Source organism: Loxodonta africana, chromosome 6 (genome assembly GCF_030014295.1).
Source record: "Loxodonta africana isolate mLoxAfr1 chromosome 6, mLoxAfr1.hap2, whole genome shotgun sequence".
Classification (NCBI taxonomy): Eukaryota; Metazoa; Chordata; class Mammalia; order Proboscidea; family Elephantidae; genus Loxodonta; species Loxodonta africana.
The window spans coordinates 87,562,676-87,581,957 of record NC_087347.1 but is presented as its reverse complement, the minus strand read 5'-3'; the positions used below and the strand labels follow the sequence as shown (position 1 = coordinate 87,581,957).

Sequence of the window (19,282 nt, the reverse complement as noted above, 5' to 3'; positions counted from 1 at the left end):
AGTACACTAAAACCCTATGTCTATTATTTCTTATTGAAGAATTCATCTACAGATTTTTTTTAAATCAGTTCTCTGGGATTTTACTGAGCTAATTTAGAAAAACAATCACTATTAGGACTTAGTTTTGATTTATGATAAAAATGTTCAAAGAGAGAAGGGAACAACAAGATAACCTTCTGAATACACAGTTATAAGCTGCAAAAAACACTGGGTGACAGGCACTAGAACTCTAGGAAAGTAAGTCATGGTTTTTTTGTGGAGACACAGTGAACACAGACATTGCTGTAGGAGAAAAAGATACTTTGATGCTAATCCAAGTGTTTTAGGAACAAGCGTCCAGGAGAATCCCAGTAGATTTAACCTGATTTTCTATTTTATTAGTGGTTTCCATTATTACTAATAAGTTACTGACTTATTCATTCAGAATTTATGACCCTCTAGAAGAGTCAGCAGACTTAGCTTATTTATCAATGAGAAGCATTTGAATTAGCTACCACTTGATATTCTTTAGCAAGGTTGACTTGGTATTTAGGACAAGTTAGACCTCTCTTTGCACACTGTGCACACAGATACGTCACTTACCGGTAGAATGTCGAGATAATCCAAGCCACACCCTCATGGTAATGTTATGATTTTCCCTAATCAGTCTGCTCACGAATTTATTCTCATCTTCATTCTCTATAGTAACAATAGTGGCAGAATGATCTGTTGAAGGAAAACAAACCCCAAATGAATTAGCTTTATGCAAAGTAGTGCCCATTTGTTATTATGAACCATTGTATGTACCTTGAATTTTTAATATAATAGGCTGGGGTGTCGGGGGATGTGGTTGGTTCGTAACTATAGGTTGTGTGTAAGTCAGACATTCACAATCCGGGGACTGCCTGTATAGCATCAACAACTTCCAAAAAAATGTTAGAAATATTTCTAGCTTGAAACGTTGTCTAAAAAGTTTTGTTTCTCCAAAATATTTATTTGGGAGTATGTTTTTATCTTGGAACTTCACAACCAGTGGAACCTTTGTATATGAATAACTAGTCATAACGAGTGAGATATTTGATGGTAGAAATACCTGTTTTCCCTACATATTTTCAGCACTTTCTCCTCAACAAACATTTTTGCATAATGACTCAGCTTTAAGTTTGCTCCTCTTAAAATGAAAATAAAAACAAATAGGTTTAGGATATTGGGGGAGCATTAATCCTCCTGTTAATATTTTCTTAAGTGTACTTAGTCATGCCCATAGTAAGCTCCTAAATGTAGTATGGAATTGAATGTGTGAGAATTTCTGGAGTTTGACAGGTAGCCCTAAACTCACAGAGAAAATAGTATTACCACCAGCATCAGGTAAGGGATTAGGAAGAAAATAATAATTAGGCTTGGGAATTAATCCTAAATGGAATCAAATAGACTTCAACAGCAACAATCTTAAGCATACTTGAACAAACACATTTTTTGGGGGGTGAGGGATATATTTTAAGAAGGATAAAGAAAGTTTTTACCCCTTGATGGAGCACTCTCTGTGTGCAGGTGCTTTAAAGACTACCTTGTTTAACATTACACAACCCTGTAGAAGAAGTGGAGCCCTGGTAGGTCAGTGGTTAAGAGCTCAGCTGCTAACCAAAAGGTTCGCGGTTCAAATCCACCAGCTGCTCCTTGGAAATCCTATGAGGCACTTTTACTCTGTCCTGTGGGGTCGCTGTGAATTAGAATCAACTTGATGGCAACAGGTTTAGTTCTGGTTTGGCAGAGGAAGTACTACCACTGTCTTACACAGGAGGAGACTAAGGCTCAAGGAGTTTAAGTTGGTCATGTTTACACAGCTAGCAGGCAATAGAATTAGAAAGTAAATCTCAGTCTTTGTAATAATAAGTTTGAATGCTCATGATGTGAAAGGCACTCTGCTATATTTGCATATGTTATCTCATTCCATTCATTCTTACAACAACTCAACCTTTGAAGTATTGTTTCATTCTCATAGTTCTAATAAGAAAAGAGATATAATTATCTAACTTCTATAATGTCACTCGGCTAGTAAGTGTGGGAGTCAAGATTTGAAGACAGGCTTAAGTACTTAACCTTCACCTTACATTGAAGTAAGACTTTCTACTTCCTCTTTTAGGAGGAAGAGGCTTCTGACTTTCAGAACATATATATAGCACACAATATCTTAGTTTCAATTCTTATTTGTCAAGTTCTCATCATGCAGCCAAGCAGTAGCTAGGACATTTTAAAATAGTCAAGTGTCTCCATAACAGTTAGCAAGATAAATTAGATAAGTGGCATCTGCCTGGCTAAACTGCTCCTCCAAGACACAGGTAAACAGTTCTGGTCCTTGGAATACTCTAGGTGGTCTCGCTAGAAGCCATTTCACACTTAGAGTATAGGCTAAATGTATCATGGGAGTTGATCATTGCTGCTGTTTCTCAGATAGCTAGATCTGTGGACAAAAAGTTCTGTCCCTTACGGTCTTCAGAGGATATGGGCCACTGCTATTGCAGAATGGATGGACAACCTATGTTTCTTTGATTTTGTTACCCTGGTCAGGCTAAACTTACTTATTAATAATTAAGTGATGGGAAGGCTATAATTTTTTAGTTACTTCTTAACAAACTTTACAAAAAATTTATCTCTTAACCCTTTCATCTGAACACATTTAGCTATATTAAAACCGCTTCAATTCATCTGTTAGTAATTTTACATAACAGTTCATTTAGCAATTTTATATTCTACTTCTTCCCATTTAATTTTATTGTCCATTACTTATTCTTACACTGATAATTTTTTATGGCTATTCCATTATTCCATTGAGCACATATGGTGAACCACTCCACCACTGACTAATTAGGTTACAATGCTACTATAATAAGGGCTTTAAAAATATAATTATTAGTTCAAATTATTTCCTTAAGAAAATTTTACAAGAAAAAGATTGTTGGATCAAGAAAGATCAGAGAATTTTAACTCACCAAGTTCTGGACATAACTGTTTGGCCTCTGAGAAAGTGTGCAATGCCTGGTCTAATGTGTAACAGTGATCCTTGTACTGGATCCATTGTGATCCATTCGCTTTTGCTGCTGGACATCCTGATGAGTATTTATGAGACAGCTGCTCTTTAGCTATAAAAATTTGAGACACAGTTGTAAAAATGCAGAGAAAAGGTGACTGTCTTTTCTTAATCTCATTAAATGTTTCTATTTGACATTATTTTTCCCGTGAATAATAGGCATTTTTAATTCAATACACACACTGGAGAAAGTCACAACCCATACATTAAGAGTGCACAGTCTAACTTTTGGAATATCATTTTTTAAACTTAGAGGATAGAGGAAGGTACTCAGCCCTCTGAGATGGGTTTAGACTAAAGTTAAAATAACTGAAGACTGAAAAGAGAAAAGCAAAGACAGGATGGGTAGATCTGTAATTAGTCTGAAATAATATTTAAAATTCTTTCTTTCTTTGGGTTACTTTTTATTATGGTAATTTAATCCCAATTTTACCTATATAAAAATATTTTTTAAAATCACACCCACAAGTAAAAAATTGGTAATTTGTTTACAAAGCACAAAATATCAGTACAGCAAAATCCATCTCAAAGAATCAGAGTAGGTATGGCTTCTCAGCTCTTAAAAATACCCATGGTTTCCATTTGTCCTAGTCATCTAGTGCTGCTATAACAGAAATGCCACAAGTAGATGGCTTTAAGAAAGAGAAATTAATTTTCTCATGGTCTCGGAGGCTAGTCCAAATTCAGGGTACCAGTTCCAGGATAAGGCCTTCTCTCTCTGTTGGCTCTGGGGGAAGGTCCTTGTCATCAACCTTCCCCAGTCAAGGAGCTTCTCAGTGCAGGGACCAGGGTCAAAAGGGCGCACTATTCTCCTGGCTCTTGTTTCTTGGTGGTCTGAGGTCCCCATGTCTCTCACTTTTCTTTTTTGTATCTCGGAAGAGATTGATTTAAGACACAACCTAATCTTATAGATTGGGTCCTGCCTCATTAACATAACTGCCTCTAATCCCACCTCATTAACATCAGAAAGGTAGGATTTACAACACATAGGAAAATCACTTCAGATGCCAAATGGTGGGTAATCACACAATACTGGGAATCATGGCCTAGCCAGCTTGACACATATTTTGGGGGGACTTGGGGGGACACAACTCAGTCCATGACACCATTTAAATAGTTTAATGTTTAGTCGTGCTGCATAACACAAGAAGCCAGTGTAACGAAGTTTGTGCATCTTACTTAACCTGTTATTAGTTCCAACAAAAGAGAGTCATAAGACCTGGAAAGTAAATTGTCAAGGTCCAATACCATGTCAATATCTTACTTGATATAAAACGGGTTATCAAATGGGTAATCTGTTGCTTTGTAATGAATTCTGTATACTCTGCATGTCCTTCAATAACTGAAAGCTTTTCCTGCCTTTTTCTCCAGATCTCAGATTGGTAGAGTCCTTATTTGTGGTCTTTGAAGTTCTAGAAGAATGGCTGCTGCCATTTTCCTTCTTCATCAAAAGACTTTTGGTGGCTCTTAATTTCTTCTGCTTCTCTATCTCCTGTTTCTCCAAATTGGTTTGATATTTTTGAAATTTAGTTATTTGATTGGCTTTTGCCTCCATTTTTCCCACTAAGGCCACCAGTTTGAGGTCTAAGTCTTCATTCAATTGTTGGTGACTCTTGGATAAATTTTGCTAGCTGCTGGTGATCAAAACTAATCTGCCCAAATTCATCTGTGAAATCTGTAAGATTTTTACAACTCTTTATTTATTTATTTATTAACGCTGCTGATGGAGAGAGGTGGTACTAGCAACTTCTTGGTTTTACCACCTTGGGAAGATAGGTTGCTTTGCCAGAGGAATACCGTTCATGACTCCATCATTGCCCAAGGTTTAACTGTGTTGCTTCCTTAGGTGCAAAACATGTTGAACATTGGCTACCAAAGCATGGCTAGGACTAGTGGACTTTTCTGGTGATTTGGACATCTTTTTTAAAATTCTTTTTGTGCTGGGAACATATGGAGATGCCTTATCTTCAAAAATGATAGTCTGCAAATGGATTGCCTGAGCTTGCATACATTTCGTTTCTTCCTATTCTTCTTCAAGTGGGGGTTTGCCATCCGCCCACCCGCCCGTCCGTCCATCCGTCCATCCATCCATCATCTATTTCTGTAAGGGCCTGCAGTGTATTAAGTTTCTTACATTCCTCTCAAAGAAGATCCAGTTTTTCAAACTGGCCCTGAACTTTTGGTTGATCACGTTGTCATTCTCTTTCATCCTATGTCTGTTTCTCTAAGACAGATGTCGTCTCCATTTCTGCATTTATCGTATTTCTCATGTATCTCAATTGTTTTTTTTTTAAGAAGATTTACATTTATTTTTTAACTTAACAACAAAGATATTAGTTCTTGACATCTTTATTTGTACATTCTTCCTTTCTTGTATCTGTTTATCAGTTCTTTCTGGTATTGTTTTTCTAGACAATGTTTTCATACTTGCTTCTGCTTGACTCTGTTCAAGTTCCAAACATTTAATCTTTTCTTGAAGATTTTTCAGAGCAGGAAACATGATGAGCACAGAGAACCAGAGGCTTCAGAGACCAACTGGCTGCCACCAGCTCTCTGCCTGCACAGCAGGCCTCCCCAGCTCTCGGGTGGTCTGGCAGCTTGCGCTTATCCTCAGTGCTCAAACTTCATTCAGCAGGGGTGACCCCACGCTTAGCCCCTGATGGAAGAAGCCCTTTCCTTGTATTTCAAGGATCCTGTAAGTTTGAAAAATGCTTGGGTACCCACAATTAAACAGACTTCTTCATTATAGAGCCTCTCAGAGACCCTAATATGGTAAATCACATGAGGTATTTCCCCAAACTTATATGCTATGAAACCCTTTATCAAAGGAGCTTCTCAGCCTTTGAAAAACAGAGCTAAATGAAAAGAGAATTCACAAATTTTAGAGTAAAACTTACACAGTGATAGAACAATTGAAAGTCTTTGGGAACAAATTCTCTGGATATATTGTATTTCTTTCTAGTCACAAAATATCAAAATTATTTTTATAGGACTTGTGGATAAACGTATTTAAAACCTGTAAAAAATTCATTTGAGTATTTTATCATGTACATAAAAAATGTCATATTTTAGTAAATATACATTTATTCAAAATCAAGTCTTACATTTTGTAGCTTTATAACAAATAGCACCATCCTTAACAGAGTTGCATTTTTCATGTTTCCAACCTGCTTTTGGATTCAAGACAACACAATTTCCAGGGGATTCTTGGCTTTTCCATGGGATATAGTCAAACATGCTGCCATCAGACCATTCAAAACTTGATTCACTTCCCTGTTTTAAGAATAAAAATAACCTAAATCCAGATGTATGACTTCACAAAGAACATAAAGAACAGCATGCATACTTTAAGAAATACTGGAATGGAGTGTTAGTCCCTTGCCTACAAGTGATCAGGTCCCCATATTGTAGGTCTGGATCTATGTGTAAAATCAGGGGTTTACCTTTGGTATATATGAATTGGGACATCTGCTCTGGCCCATTTGAAGTGGGATGTGAAACTAAGAGAGTTATTATGCTCTGTCTCTAAGTTTATATTTTTAAGGATGAGTTTACTTAACACCTGAAATTAAATTATGTACAAATGGCTTTCATTTGTCACAATTACACGTTTACAATCCCAACCGTCACATTATCCTGAATGTGTTTCTAGCTCCATTTTTCATATTATAAAGGCCAAAAGGCAGCAGGGGGCTGGAGAAAGAAAACACTTCCCAAGAAACTCACACAGAAAGACTATTATGATTTTTCATTGAAATCTATAACTGTAACTTGCTATCCTTTCTTTCTTTTTTTATCCCCACTTTGTTCTATTAATGATTTAAGTTAGGTTTACAACTCTAAACTCAGTAGATGACTATTTCTTATATACCAGACATTATTATAGGTCCATAATATACTAATTAATAAGACTCAAATAGTGACACAGAAAAGTATTCACCAGCAAAAGATTAATCTCAAATAGTGCTAATTTCTCAGGAAAAAGTAGGAAGAAAATATACACTTACTAGTCATAACATGTGCTAAGAATTTTAGTTGGCACTTTATATAATTTCTTTGGTTAATCTTCACTATAATCTTATCTCAAGGTAAATTATCACCCCAATTTTACAGATGAGGAAATAAGCTTGCAACGGTTAAATAACTTGCTCATGGTTACCCAATGCAAAATGGAAAGGCTGCCACTATTACTGAAAGTCAGGATTTTCTGATTCTGTGCTATTCCCATTTTACCAGCTTTCTAACTGGTCTGACCTAAATAGGTTACAGAGGTATTGCTGAGATATTAATCCACTGGGCCCTTGGAATGGCCTGGCAGTGTCTAGGGAACTGCAATTCCAGGCCATTTACCCCAGCACACTTTACAAACACAGTTTTTTTTTTTATTAGTTCTATGTTGTGAAATGAAACCCTGGTGGCATACTGGTTAAGAGCTACAGCTGCTAACCAAAAGGTCAGTAGTTCAGCTCTACCAGGTGCTCCTTGGAAACTCTATGGGGCAGTTCTACTCTGTCCTATAGGGTCACGATGAGTCAGAATTGACTTGGTGGCAACGGGTAATGGGTATGTTGTGAAAAGGTAAAATAGCACGATGCTATGCAAATTGAGTGCCAGGAGTTAATCTGATATAATACTGTGAATTAATATTTTATCCTAATATTTCCAACAGGTTTGAAAATTTTCTGGAAAACAAAATAAGGCAAAAAACGACAAAATAAATCCACGATTTATGACCCTTAATCTCTGCTCCTACTTTGAACAAGCTCATATAAAAACACTGAGAATATGTGACCACATGGACTATAAATTCACACACAAAATAATATAAGGTATTTTTTTATACTTACGTCATGACTTGAAAGCCCAACCCATAATGGAAATCCATCACGTTTTACAATATCTTCCAGAAAGAGCTGGCCTTTTTGGTCATGAACACTTGCCAAATGACCTTCACTTTGAGAACACATGTTTAATGCTTCATACCATGTTACCTTTTTCTGAATAACATTATAAATACCATCTTCATATGGGATAAACTGTGGCAGAGTAGCATTATATTCCTCCTTGTAGTCAACTATAATGTTTAAAAAATAAAAGGTGTTAGTGACTATATTTAAATGACTTCAAATACATATTTTGGGCAAGACTGGACATGCAGTCATTGCAAAAGTTAAATAAAACTGGGTTTCTTATTAATAAGGGAGGTCAAAAACATACTTCATTTTTCTTATTGCCACAAGATATATAATAGGCTCTTAAATAACTATAGTTGGCTAGTTGATTAAGGAGCCCTGGTGGTGCAGTGATTAAGACCTCAGCTACTAACCAAAAGGTTAGCAGTTCAAATCGACCATATGCTCCTTGGAAACCCTGTGGGAGTTCTACTCTATCCTGGAGGGTCACTGTAAGTTGGAATCGACTAGACAAACAGGTGTGTGGTTGATTATAAAAAAAATATATAAACACTATCTTTCATTTAAGGGGCTCAAACATTAGTTGGAAATAGAAAACTATAACACCTGAAATAAGGGCAAAACAATTGACCATTGGAGTATGTTAAACTGACCAGAGAAAGAGAGATTCGTCTAAATCAGAGAAGTCAGGAAGCCTGATTCAGACCTGGAGGGCTAGGTGAGATTAGGAATAAAAAGAAGTAAATTGGAAGGCTTCTTGGCAGGAAGAAAACATAAAAAAGATGCAAATATGAGGACAGGCGTACACCGTACATAGGCTAATTACTAGATCAGCCTGACTGAGAAAAAGATGCTTACTGAGCAAGACTGGGGAGAAGATGGGGTCTTGGAGAAGGCCTTGAATTTTAGAATAGAGACTGGTTTTTAAAAAGTCTCAAATGCTTACATGGACTCAATTGATAATTGATGGCTGATAATAGGGAGTCCATGGAGATTGTTGATGAAAATGGTGCTTCAGGAAGTTATTCTAGCAGCACCATGAAGGGAGAAGTCAGGCTCTGTGTTAGCAGAGGGCTTAGAGCAAAGTGGCAGTAGTAAGTTTTAAGTTGTGAAAAATTTTAAATCAACATGAATTTTTAAATAGATTTATTTAAGGAATTAAGGGAGATGGGGAAACATTCATTCTTTCACCTGGAATGTCAAAACTCTACCGACACATACGTTCTTTTTTATAAAAATCCTATCCATCCTTCAATGACCATCTAAATTTCACCTCCTCCTTAAGGCATTTTTCAGTTATTTTTGTTCTCATAGATCTCTTTTGGTTTCCCACAATAATTTAAGTCTGTACCAAATAACCTAAGATTAAGCTACATAAAACAATGATAAAGAATCGAATACTGTCTCTCCAACTATATTTTACTCCTTGAAGTCAGGGACCAGGACACCAAAAACCATGTCATATTCTTCCTCCATATCCTCCCAAGCACCCCACATAAGGTCTGAATACAGAGGAGGCTCTCAAAAAATATAATTTCATGATTCCCACTAGGGAAGCTATTGAGAAAAAGATGCTTAGTGAGCAGATGGGGAAAAAAATATATTCTCTTTCGCTAGAGTGGAAATTCTACATTAGCATACTTACCCATTTCAATTTTACAAGCAATAATGCTGTGCTGGTGAAAATAAAGTCTTTCTTTAATAAAATTAAAAGTTTCAAAATCCCAGAGGCCATCAGTACTCAAACCAGCAAAAAACTTGTCATTTTTTATATTTGGTCTTCCTGCTCTCCAGTTTGTATATGACAGCATGGTCTTATCAGACCACATGAGAGAATTATCTGGAGAAGAAACATTTTTACTATGCTTAGAGATTAAATCATGACTTTAATTACAGTTATTACAGAGGTTAACAGTAAATCATGCTGATTTTTAATCTAGAAAATACAAATTTCAAGAAAAAATTAAAATTTACCTTTAATCCTATCACCCTGCAATAAGTTAACAATTTTTTATTTTTTTAAATCCAGTATTCATTTCATTTACATATATTAACATGTTTAATTGCAATGGAAATGAACATAACTTTTTAATAAGAAATCATCGATATACTACAAAAGTAGGAATAGAAATCTCTTCTCTGGACCTAAACTGTGCACAATTTTTTATAGTCAGTTGGTTTTTGACAAGGATGCCAAGACCATTCAATGGGAAAAGACTAGTCTTTTCAACAAATGCTGCCAGGACAACTGGATATCCACACGCAAAAGAATGAAGTTGCTCCCCTTCCTTACACTATATACAAATATTAACTCAAAATAGATCCTAGACCTAAATGTAAAACTATAAAACCCTTAGAAAAAAACCAGAGTAAATCTTCATGACCTTGGATTAAGCAAAGTCTTCTTCAATATGCACAAGCAACAACAACAAAAAATAGATATATTGAGCTTTATCAAAATTAAAAACTTCTGTGCTGCAAATACCATCAAGAAGGTGATGAGAAAATATTTGCCAATCATATATCTGATGAGAGACTTGTATCCAGAGCATACAAAAAACCTTTACAACTCAACAATAAGAAAACAAATAACTCAATTTAAAAATGGGCAAAGGATGAAACTAGATATTTCCACAAAGATGATATACAAATGATCAATGAGCACATGAAAAGACACTCAAAATCATTAGCCATCAGGGAAATACAATGACAATCTCCATGAGATTCCACTTTAAAAGCACAAAGATGGCTATAACCAAAAAGATAATAATAAGTGTTGGTATGGACGTGGAGAAATTTGAACACTCATGCAGTGCTAGTGGTATAAGAAATGGTACAACCACTTTGGAAAACAGTCTGGCAGTTCTTCGAAAGGTTAAGCAGAGAGTTATCATATGATGCAGCAATTTCACTCCTAGGTATATACCCAAATGAAATGAAAACATACATCCACACAAAAAACTTTTACATGAATATTCATAGCAGCATTATTCATAATAGCCCAAAAGTGGAAAAAACCCAAATGTCCATCAACAGATGGAAAGATAAACAAAATACGGTTTATCTACATAATGAAATATTATTCAGCCAGAAAAATAATGAAGTACTGATACATGCTATAACATGGATGATCCTTGAGAACATTTTGCTAAGTGAAAGAAGTCAATTACAAAAGGCCACAGAGTATATGATTCCACTTATATGAAATCTCCAGAATAGTAAATTCGTAGAGACAGAATACAGATTAGTGATTTCCAGGTGTTAGGGGCACGATTCGAGGGGAATGGAAAGGATAGCTTAATGGTATGATGTTTCTTCTTTGGTTGTTTTTGAAATTAGATAGTGGTGATGGTTGAACAGGATTGTGAATACACTAAAAATAGTGAATTGTATGCCTTAATGTGGTTAAAATGGTAAACTTTGTTATGTGAAGTTTCTCTCAATTTAAAAAAAGTGAATTGTGATTTTTTTTAATTGTAATACTTTTAGGAGGGATGCCCAAAAGATGTAGGGCACTGCTCTGGATAGTTCAAATCTTATCCTTGAATTAAAATCGTGTGTGACACCTTGGAACCATATTGTTTTAACTCCTGAAATGCTCTTCAGCACTCCAGCTGCCATTAAGGCCCCTTATTAAGCCCTTTTTGGCTAAATGTATGCTTTTTATTTTTTATGCCCACAGACTCATTTTTCTTTTCCTAAGTCCAAAACTTCTATAATTTTTCAGGACATCTCTAATTGAGTATTTTTCTAAATTGGTCATCCACCCATTAATAGAATCTGTATTTTTAAAAAAATGTAATAAAATCATATCTCAGATTTAGTTCAAATTTCAAATATTCTATCCCATTGTCAGACCGTGTATCTCATTTTTCTAATGAATATATGCTTATCATATGTATACCCCAAGCCAGTGCTATAAACTCAAAGGTACAACATTATTAGAAGTGCCATTCTGCTCTTGCTCATCCCATATACTTAGTAGAGATATAAAGTAAATATTGGAGATGTATATGGGAGTGAGGTCATTTTTAGTTAGTGTTGAGTTGCCAGAAGGGAGAGTAGAAAAAGGAAATTATTTTCCACCATTGAAATCTAAGTGTGGTTGTAAAGGTATGTTAATGGCAGAGTGAAGACACAAAACTGTCTTAGTATTTATGTAAGTTGTGTTAAGTGCAGAATTACATTTTACTATAATGATAAACACACCAAAAGTGTCTTCTATACTAGAAGAACTATATTTTGTACCTTAATAAATAGGTTATAATGAATGAAGCATGAGTATAAATAGAGAAAATCAAAAGATGTACAACTTACTTTCATAAGTTATACCTAACAATACCCATGAAGCCATATAATTGAAGTGTAGAAGTTGCTCAAGAACAAAGTCATTCTCTTTTTCATCTCGAATACTCAGAATATGTGATTTTGGATCTGTCAAATAAAAAAAAGTCAGTAATTTTAATAATTCCTTAACACTTTATTTTGCTTGAGAGTATTAAAATATTTTATTTTCCCAGTTTAATGTATTACAAAACTTAAACGATAGTGGGAAATTAGAAACACAGGTAAATTAATAAAACTGTCTCATTGTACTAAAATAAATAGGTTAAAAAAGTCTTCAAATATTTTGATGATAAATTTGGTCTTACAGTGTAGTGAAAAACTGGTAGCTGAGTAGAGATGTTAAAACACTGAGTTACTTCATTTCCCCATTTAAAGTCCATTTCCAGATAATACAAACCCAACCCCACTGCCGTGGAGTGGATTCCAACTCATAGTGACCCAATCAGACAGAGTAGAACTGCCCCATAGGGTTTCCAAGGCTGTAAAACTTTACGGAAGAAGACTGCCACATCTTTTTCCCTCAGAGCAGCTGGTGGGTTCGAACTGCCAACCTTTCACTTAGCAGTTGTGTGCTTTAACTGCTGTGCCACCAGGGCTCCTTAGTTGGTACAAATCTGCCTATATTAATGACATATTGTCAAAGGCTCCTCTGTAATAAGAAAAGCCTCTTAGATGGGCTATACGACAGATCTTCTGTTTCCTTTAGCGATCACTCTTATATTAGGGTTAAAAAAAAGTTTAATATTTCCCAAAGTATATTCATCAGAAAATTAACAGGGTTTCCATAGAAAAGGGTTTCATAACCGTACTTCTTGAAGTCTTAAATATAAGAAGGTACATTTGATAATATCCAACAGGAAGCTCTGGTGTGCATTTCCCAACCTTGTTCTTAGTTGTTTTTTTTTAAAGAACATCTCTCAAGACTAGCCATCTACAGAGCACACTTTGGGAATAATGGTTTTGATATTTTCCATAGGAACTTTCCACAAATTTCATAGTTCCATCATTCAGAAGTCACAAATCCTCAGTAGATCTCGTAGGAAATACCTGAAGGGTCTTGGGAGCTGGAAATATGAAATGTGTATTTCTTTTTAAATCATACCTGAAATTTTAATAGTAATTTTTAATACCAAATATCCAGTTGTATTTAAATTTCCCCAACTGTCTCATAAATGGAGATCAAAATCAGGATCCAAACAAACGGTGCATTTGGCTGTTAGGTCTCTTCAGTTTCTTTCCATCTATAGGTTTCTCCTTCTCTTACATCTTCTTGCACTTATTTGTTAAATAAACCAGACCTTTTGTCCTATGTAGTTTTCCACAATTGGATTTTGCTGACTGCACCACCATAGTGTTTCTTAACATATTCTTCAGTCCCCTGCCTCTCCTATAAATTGGTCGTACCCAATTGGTAGTAGATCTAAAGAATTGATTACATTCAAATTCAAAGTTTTAAAGTTTTAGAAAGAATACTATATAGAAGGTATTGTGTACCTTCCTCAGGAGACACATAATGTCTGGTTTCTCTCTGTCTATGATGCTGTGCCAAACTCCATTATTTCATTATAGGTTCATAAATAGTGATATTTTAATGCTATCATTCTTTTTTCATTTATTAGCTTGAATATTTCTATAGAGAGAAATTTCTGTCAACTATTTGGTTTCTCTGAGGTACAGTTTGTTTAGGAAGGCAGGATAAATGCTCTATGCTGTACCAATTTTCAGAAGAATGAATTGCTTTCTTAACATTCTCCAAAGGTGACCAACAATGTTTGCTTTTGATTTTTTTGTATCATTAAAAAAAAAATTGATGTGTTTCAATACATTGCAGTTATTATTCTTATCGTTACTCTAATGGCACCATTTTTGCCCAGGTGGGGACCTCTTTAACTGACTCCTGAGTCCTTTTGAGATAACCCTGTTGTTGTGTGCCGTTGAGTCAATTCCTACTCATAGTGACACTATATAACAGAGTAGAACTGCCCCACAGGATTTCCTAAGCTGTAATCTTTATGGGAGATCACCAGCTCTTTTCTCCTGTGGAGCCAGTGGGTGGGTTTGAACTGCCAATCTTTTGGTTAGCAGCCAAGCACTTAACCATTGAACCACCAGGGCTCCTTTGAGATAACGCTAAAACCAACAATCAAACCCATTGCCATCAAGTCAATTCTGACTCATAACGACCCTATAGGACAGAGTAGAACTGTACCATAGGGTTTCCAAGGAGTCACTGGTGGATTTAACTGCCGACTTTTTGGTCAGCAGCCAAGTTCTTAACCACTGTGCCCCCAGGGCTCGAGAGAGAGAGAGAGAGATAACCCTGGTAATCTTTAATAACCTCCTGACTTTCTGGTATGATAAAATAGCCAGGTCCATCTTGTGAAATGTGTATTTATTTTCAGTATAACTCTTTCTTTGTAGCTTATCTCAGCTTTTGACCATGTAAAGTAATCTATTTTCACTTTACCCATAGTCTAGTTGATTTACCGCCCAATTCTTTGCTCTCTAGTGCCATTTATTTTCTTTTTTAAGTAGAACCCATCTTGTTTACACACACAAAGGCAAACCAGTGTTCTAATGGATGGATAAAGAAAGAGGTTATTCCTATACTTTCCATTTTAACTAAACACAAATTTGAATATTTTGTGGTTGATAATGTAGAAATTACGAGATGTGTATTTTTGAGATCACAGTGATATGCCAACTAGAAATATTTCTGACACACTCAAGGGAGTTTTTTCTTTTTTTAATGAGCATAATGTAATATACCATGGCACTATAATATACTTACTCAGTTTCTGGCATTGAGAATGAACTTCATCTTGTGTTTTTGGCATATGTCTATTCTTTGCTATCATGAAATTATAGCAACAGTTTTGAAATGGAATCCAAGGAGTATTTAGAATAGGAGATGGACATTTAATATTTTCAACTAGTTTGATCTCTTTTTCAGTCTCATCTAAAAAAAAGAGTTAATGGTAAAAATTTTAATTTCAGACATAAATGTTAAATCCTGTTCATAGTCATTAGGGCTTGATTTGTAGGCAATATTCAGGAAGCCAAGAAGTAATGGCTGGTGATGCTTGTTCTCTGTTTATACTCAAATATAGCATAAACTTTTGGTGTTAAAACTGGCTTTCTGTAGGAAGAAAATTATTTGACACAATTTTCTTACCCCTGCTATGAAGTACAAGAGTATAAAAATGAGGTGCTACGAGGTTAAACGCAGTTTCTGTCTTCCTGCTCACCAAACGTCAAATACAAGTGGCCATCTTAGAGAAACTCTACAAACATATTAATAATAGGCACTTAACTATAACTTTGAAAATCCATTTTCAGGTTCTGGTCACTGACATCTTCTCTAATTTTAAAGGAATGCTTTAATGAAATACTTGATGTTTTTAATAAATAACTGCTTTAACCAAAGCAAACAGAACTATTGTCTAAAATCTGGCATCTCGAAAATCTGGTTATGGTCTTTTTTAGTTTATGAGAAGGCCATGCATTAAAAAAGATGTTAAGTATAGATATGCACTAGTCAAAATAAATCAAATTGATTTAATATGTAGTAGAGATCAGGATCTCCCCAGCTCACAACTCCCTTTTTCTGTGAAGTGCTGTCCTTTTCTTCTAACACTCTCCCTACTGAGCTATTTCTGCCACCCTGTAAAGTGGTGTTTTCTTTCTACCACAAACCTGCAAATGTGGGCCCTAGCAGCCAAAAAACCACCTTCCTCTGATTGAACTAGAGGTGGCATATCTGACTCAAGCTGAGTCTGTCAGATCCTAAGAATTTGAAAATTAGAATTCAGAGATAGTCAATTCATCTCTAGTCGCGGCTATAACCAAAAGCTTCAAGGCTGCCGTGTTCCACCTCAGGCAGAGAAAAGCAGAAAGTATATAAAGAGAAGAGTGCCAATCCACAGAGAGAACCAGAAATGATACGTGGAAGAGAGTATCACCAGGCTCCTGATTCCCTTTCAGTTCCTGATTCTTGTTCTCCATGAGGCTCAGCTTTATCCCCATTTGAGGGGTTCCAAATTTCCCTTTTGGCTCAAGCTGGCTGAAATTGGTTGCTGTGACTTGCAACCAAATGAGTCTTAACAATGGCCCAAAAGCAATGTTAGCTGTCGATAATAAGAATGATAAAGGAATTCCTACAAATATGTTTTCTATAAGAATATAAATACAATATATATACATATATGTATGTGTACATATACAAAATATATATGTATATATACATATATAAAATATATTTATATATGTATATATATGTACACATATATATCTTATATATGTATATATATAAATATATAAGGGAATATATATGTATATATAATAAAATAAAGCTGAGTAACAAAGAAACTTAAAACTAAAACGTCAGCTGACTTAAAACGACAAAACGTATCTAAAATAAATTAATGGCAAAAAATTAATATATAATAATTCCACTTGAATAAAAATTTTCACAATTGTTTTAAAAAGAACATGATTATAATTTCTTCATGATTCTAAAACCAGATTTTACATAAACGCTCCCTAAAAATGCTACTACTCATGAGATGATAGAAATTTAAGAATGAATATGTTTAAAATCAGCATACTTCCTGGATAGTAGCAAATAGCACCTGGTTGATTATCATTGCAATCAGATGTTTTCCAGAATCCGTCAGTGTCTAATATTACACAGTCTTCAAGTTGCTGGTTATTTTCAGCCCAGCGGCTAAATTGAAGACGTTTCCCATCCGACCAACCAAAGTTGAGTTCATCCTGTAAGCAGTGAAAACACATTTCAGGCGGTAATGCTTCCTGTTATTCCCCTGGTGTTATTTTGACCCTCATGACCAATCTAATAGGTCCCTGGGTGGCACAAATGGTTTGTTTGCATTTCACTACTAACCTAAATGTTGGTGGTTCAAACCCACCCAGCAGCACCAGGAAAGAAAGGCCTGGTGACCTGTTTCCATAAAGATTACAGCCATGAAAACCCTGTAGAGCACAGTTCTACTCTGTAACACATGGGGTCGCCATGAGTCAGAATCAACACAAAGGCAATGGGTCAATCTAATGACTTTTAATTTAATATTTAACACACACACAAAAAAATACTTATATAGTATTCACTTTGTGCCAGGCACAGTTCTAAGTGCTTTACAATTATTAACTTATTTAGTCTTCTTAACAACCACAGGAGAGAGGTACTATTATTAAGTCCATTTTACAGATATAGAAACTGAAGCTATGTTAACATGCACAACGCCACACAGCAGTTCTGGGATTCTAATCCAGGCGGTCAGGCCCTAGAACCCATACTTACAACCATTAGGCTATGATGCCTCACACATAGTTGGAACCACTGGTTGTTAGAAACCAGAAAGCTAAAATGGAATGAGGATCACTGTAATCACTGATAGGTTCTGGAGCTAGGACTATCTGGTTTTAAATCTTGGTTCAGCTACTTATTAGTTTCTGACCAGTGAGCATAGGGGCCCTGGTGGTGCAGTGGTTTAGAGGTCAGCTGTTGACCAAAAGGTTGGCAGTTTGAATCCACCAGCTGATCCTTGGATGTTCTATGGGGCAGTTCTACTCTGTCCTATAGGGTTACTGTGAGTTGGAATCAACTTGATGGCAAGGGTTTTTTTTTTTTTGGTTAGTGACCTTACCTCTCCAAGTTTCTATCACCTCATCTATTAAATGTGTATGACCCTTAACCTCATGGGGCTAGAATTAATGGGATAAATATGTAAATGTGTAACCCAGTGGCTGGCTAGCAAATAAAGAAGAGCTATATAAATGTTAGTTCCCTTCCTCTTAACCCCTAAGGCCTTGGGAATCTCACACCACTGTGTTCACATTTGTCTTCGGGGAGAAGCTTCTTCAGTTACTATATTCTATTGTGCTGTAGATGCGTGTGAATATCTGTCCTTACATCCTGACCAGGGCCTGAACCCCAACCCCCACACGCTTGTCTTGAGACAGGCTTTACAGAGTAGGTTCAGAAGTCCAGGGGATGGACTGAAGGACACAGGCCTATCTGAGCTCTCCCATGGTGCTGTGAGAGCACCAGGCCTTACACTCCAACTCTGGCCTGACTGACCCATGGAGCTAAGTTTTCCTGAAGCCCAAGGCAATTCTGCATCATTAGCGTACTTGGAATATTGAGCAAAGGCCATTCACGGTCTTCTTAGTGGACCACAAACAGCAAACACGGTCAATCCTCATCACTACTAGCTGCTTCATTCTGAACTATGCTCAGCCAGAATTCCAGGTGAAACCTTATTACCAGTGAATCCCTAAGCCACCATGACCCCAAATGCCAGGCCCTTTGGCCAAGCGACCTTGCCTGTACTCTCATTCAGTACTGCCCAACCTTTCTTACCCTTTGCTGTACTCCCACCAACCCCTGCCACTGGGCCTTTTGAACTTCCATTCCACTGCAGATAAATCACCACACACCCTCTATCTCTTTAAAAATACTAAATCTCTTTATTAATTTTATAAATGTCTCTTTACTAAATTCCTGGCCTTAATTGATCTTAATTAAAAGATGGCTTTTCCAAGGAATAATTTCCTTTCAGCACCCATAAGGGGAGGGTGTATGTTCTTCCATTCCTCAGATACCACAGGGGTGGCAGGTATTTTTATCTCCTCTAGCCATTTCCTTTGAGGGTTATACCCTTCTTACTGCTGTGAACTCCCAGATTCCTTGCCTCTCTCTGACATTCACTGAGGACTTGACCCCTTGCTTCTCTCTGATATTCTCTGATAATCTTGCTCTGTCCTCCTGGTCCTACCATCATTGACTTAGGGACATTTATGTTCATGTGATGACACCCAGCCAGGCCTTCTTAACGTCCTCAACTTCTTTGAGCTTTCACTTCTAAGTACTCAAGTGAACGAACCACTGTCATAGCCACACTACAGACTTTATATACCCCAGAACCACTGGCCC

At 36.2% G+C, this 19,282-nt stretch overlaps 1 protein-coding gene and 1 pseudogene across 2 annotated transcripts in view; both read right to left on the bottom strand.

Annotated features, from left to right (window-relative positions):
• The window catches only part of LOC100665193 (CD302 antigen), a 157,928-nt gene that overhangs the window by 54,613 nt on the left and 84,033 nt on the right, over nucleotides 1-19,282 (bottom strand). For both annotated transcript variants that reach the window (XM_064287097.1, XM_064287095.1), the window contains exons 26-33: nucleotides 16,935-17,100; nucleotides 15,119-15,286; nucleotides 12,298-12,414; nucleotides 9,626-9,820; nucleotides 7,915-8,141; nucleotides 6,172-6,340; nucleotides 2,970-3,119; nucleotides 583-705 (exon numbers count right to left, since the gene is read on the bottom strand). In XM_064287097.1, the coding sequence (XP_064143167.1) occupies nucleotides 583-705; nucleotides 2,970-3,119; nucleotides 6,172-6,340; nucleotides 7,915-8,141; nucleotides 9,626-9,820; nucleotides 12,298-12,414; nucleotides 15,119-15,286; nucleotides 16,935-17,100 (1,315 nt within the window). The remainder of the gene's footprint in view (nucleotides 1-582; nucleotides 706-2,969; nucleotides 3,120-6,171; nucleotides 6,341-7,914; nucleotides 8,142-9,625; nucleotides 9,821-12,297; nucleotides 12,415-15,118; nucleotides 15,287-16,934; nucleotides 17,101-19,282) is intronic.
• Nucleotides 3,142-6,066, bottom strand: LOC135231547 (centrosomal protein of 57 kDa-like; annotated as a pseudogene).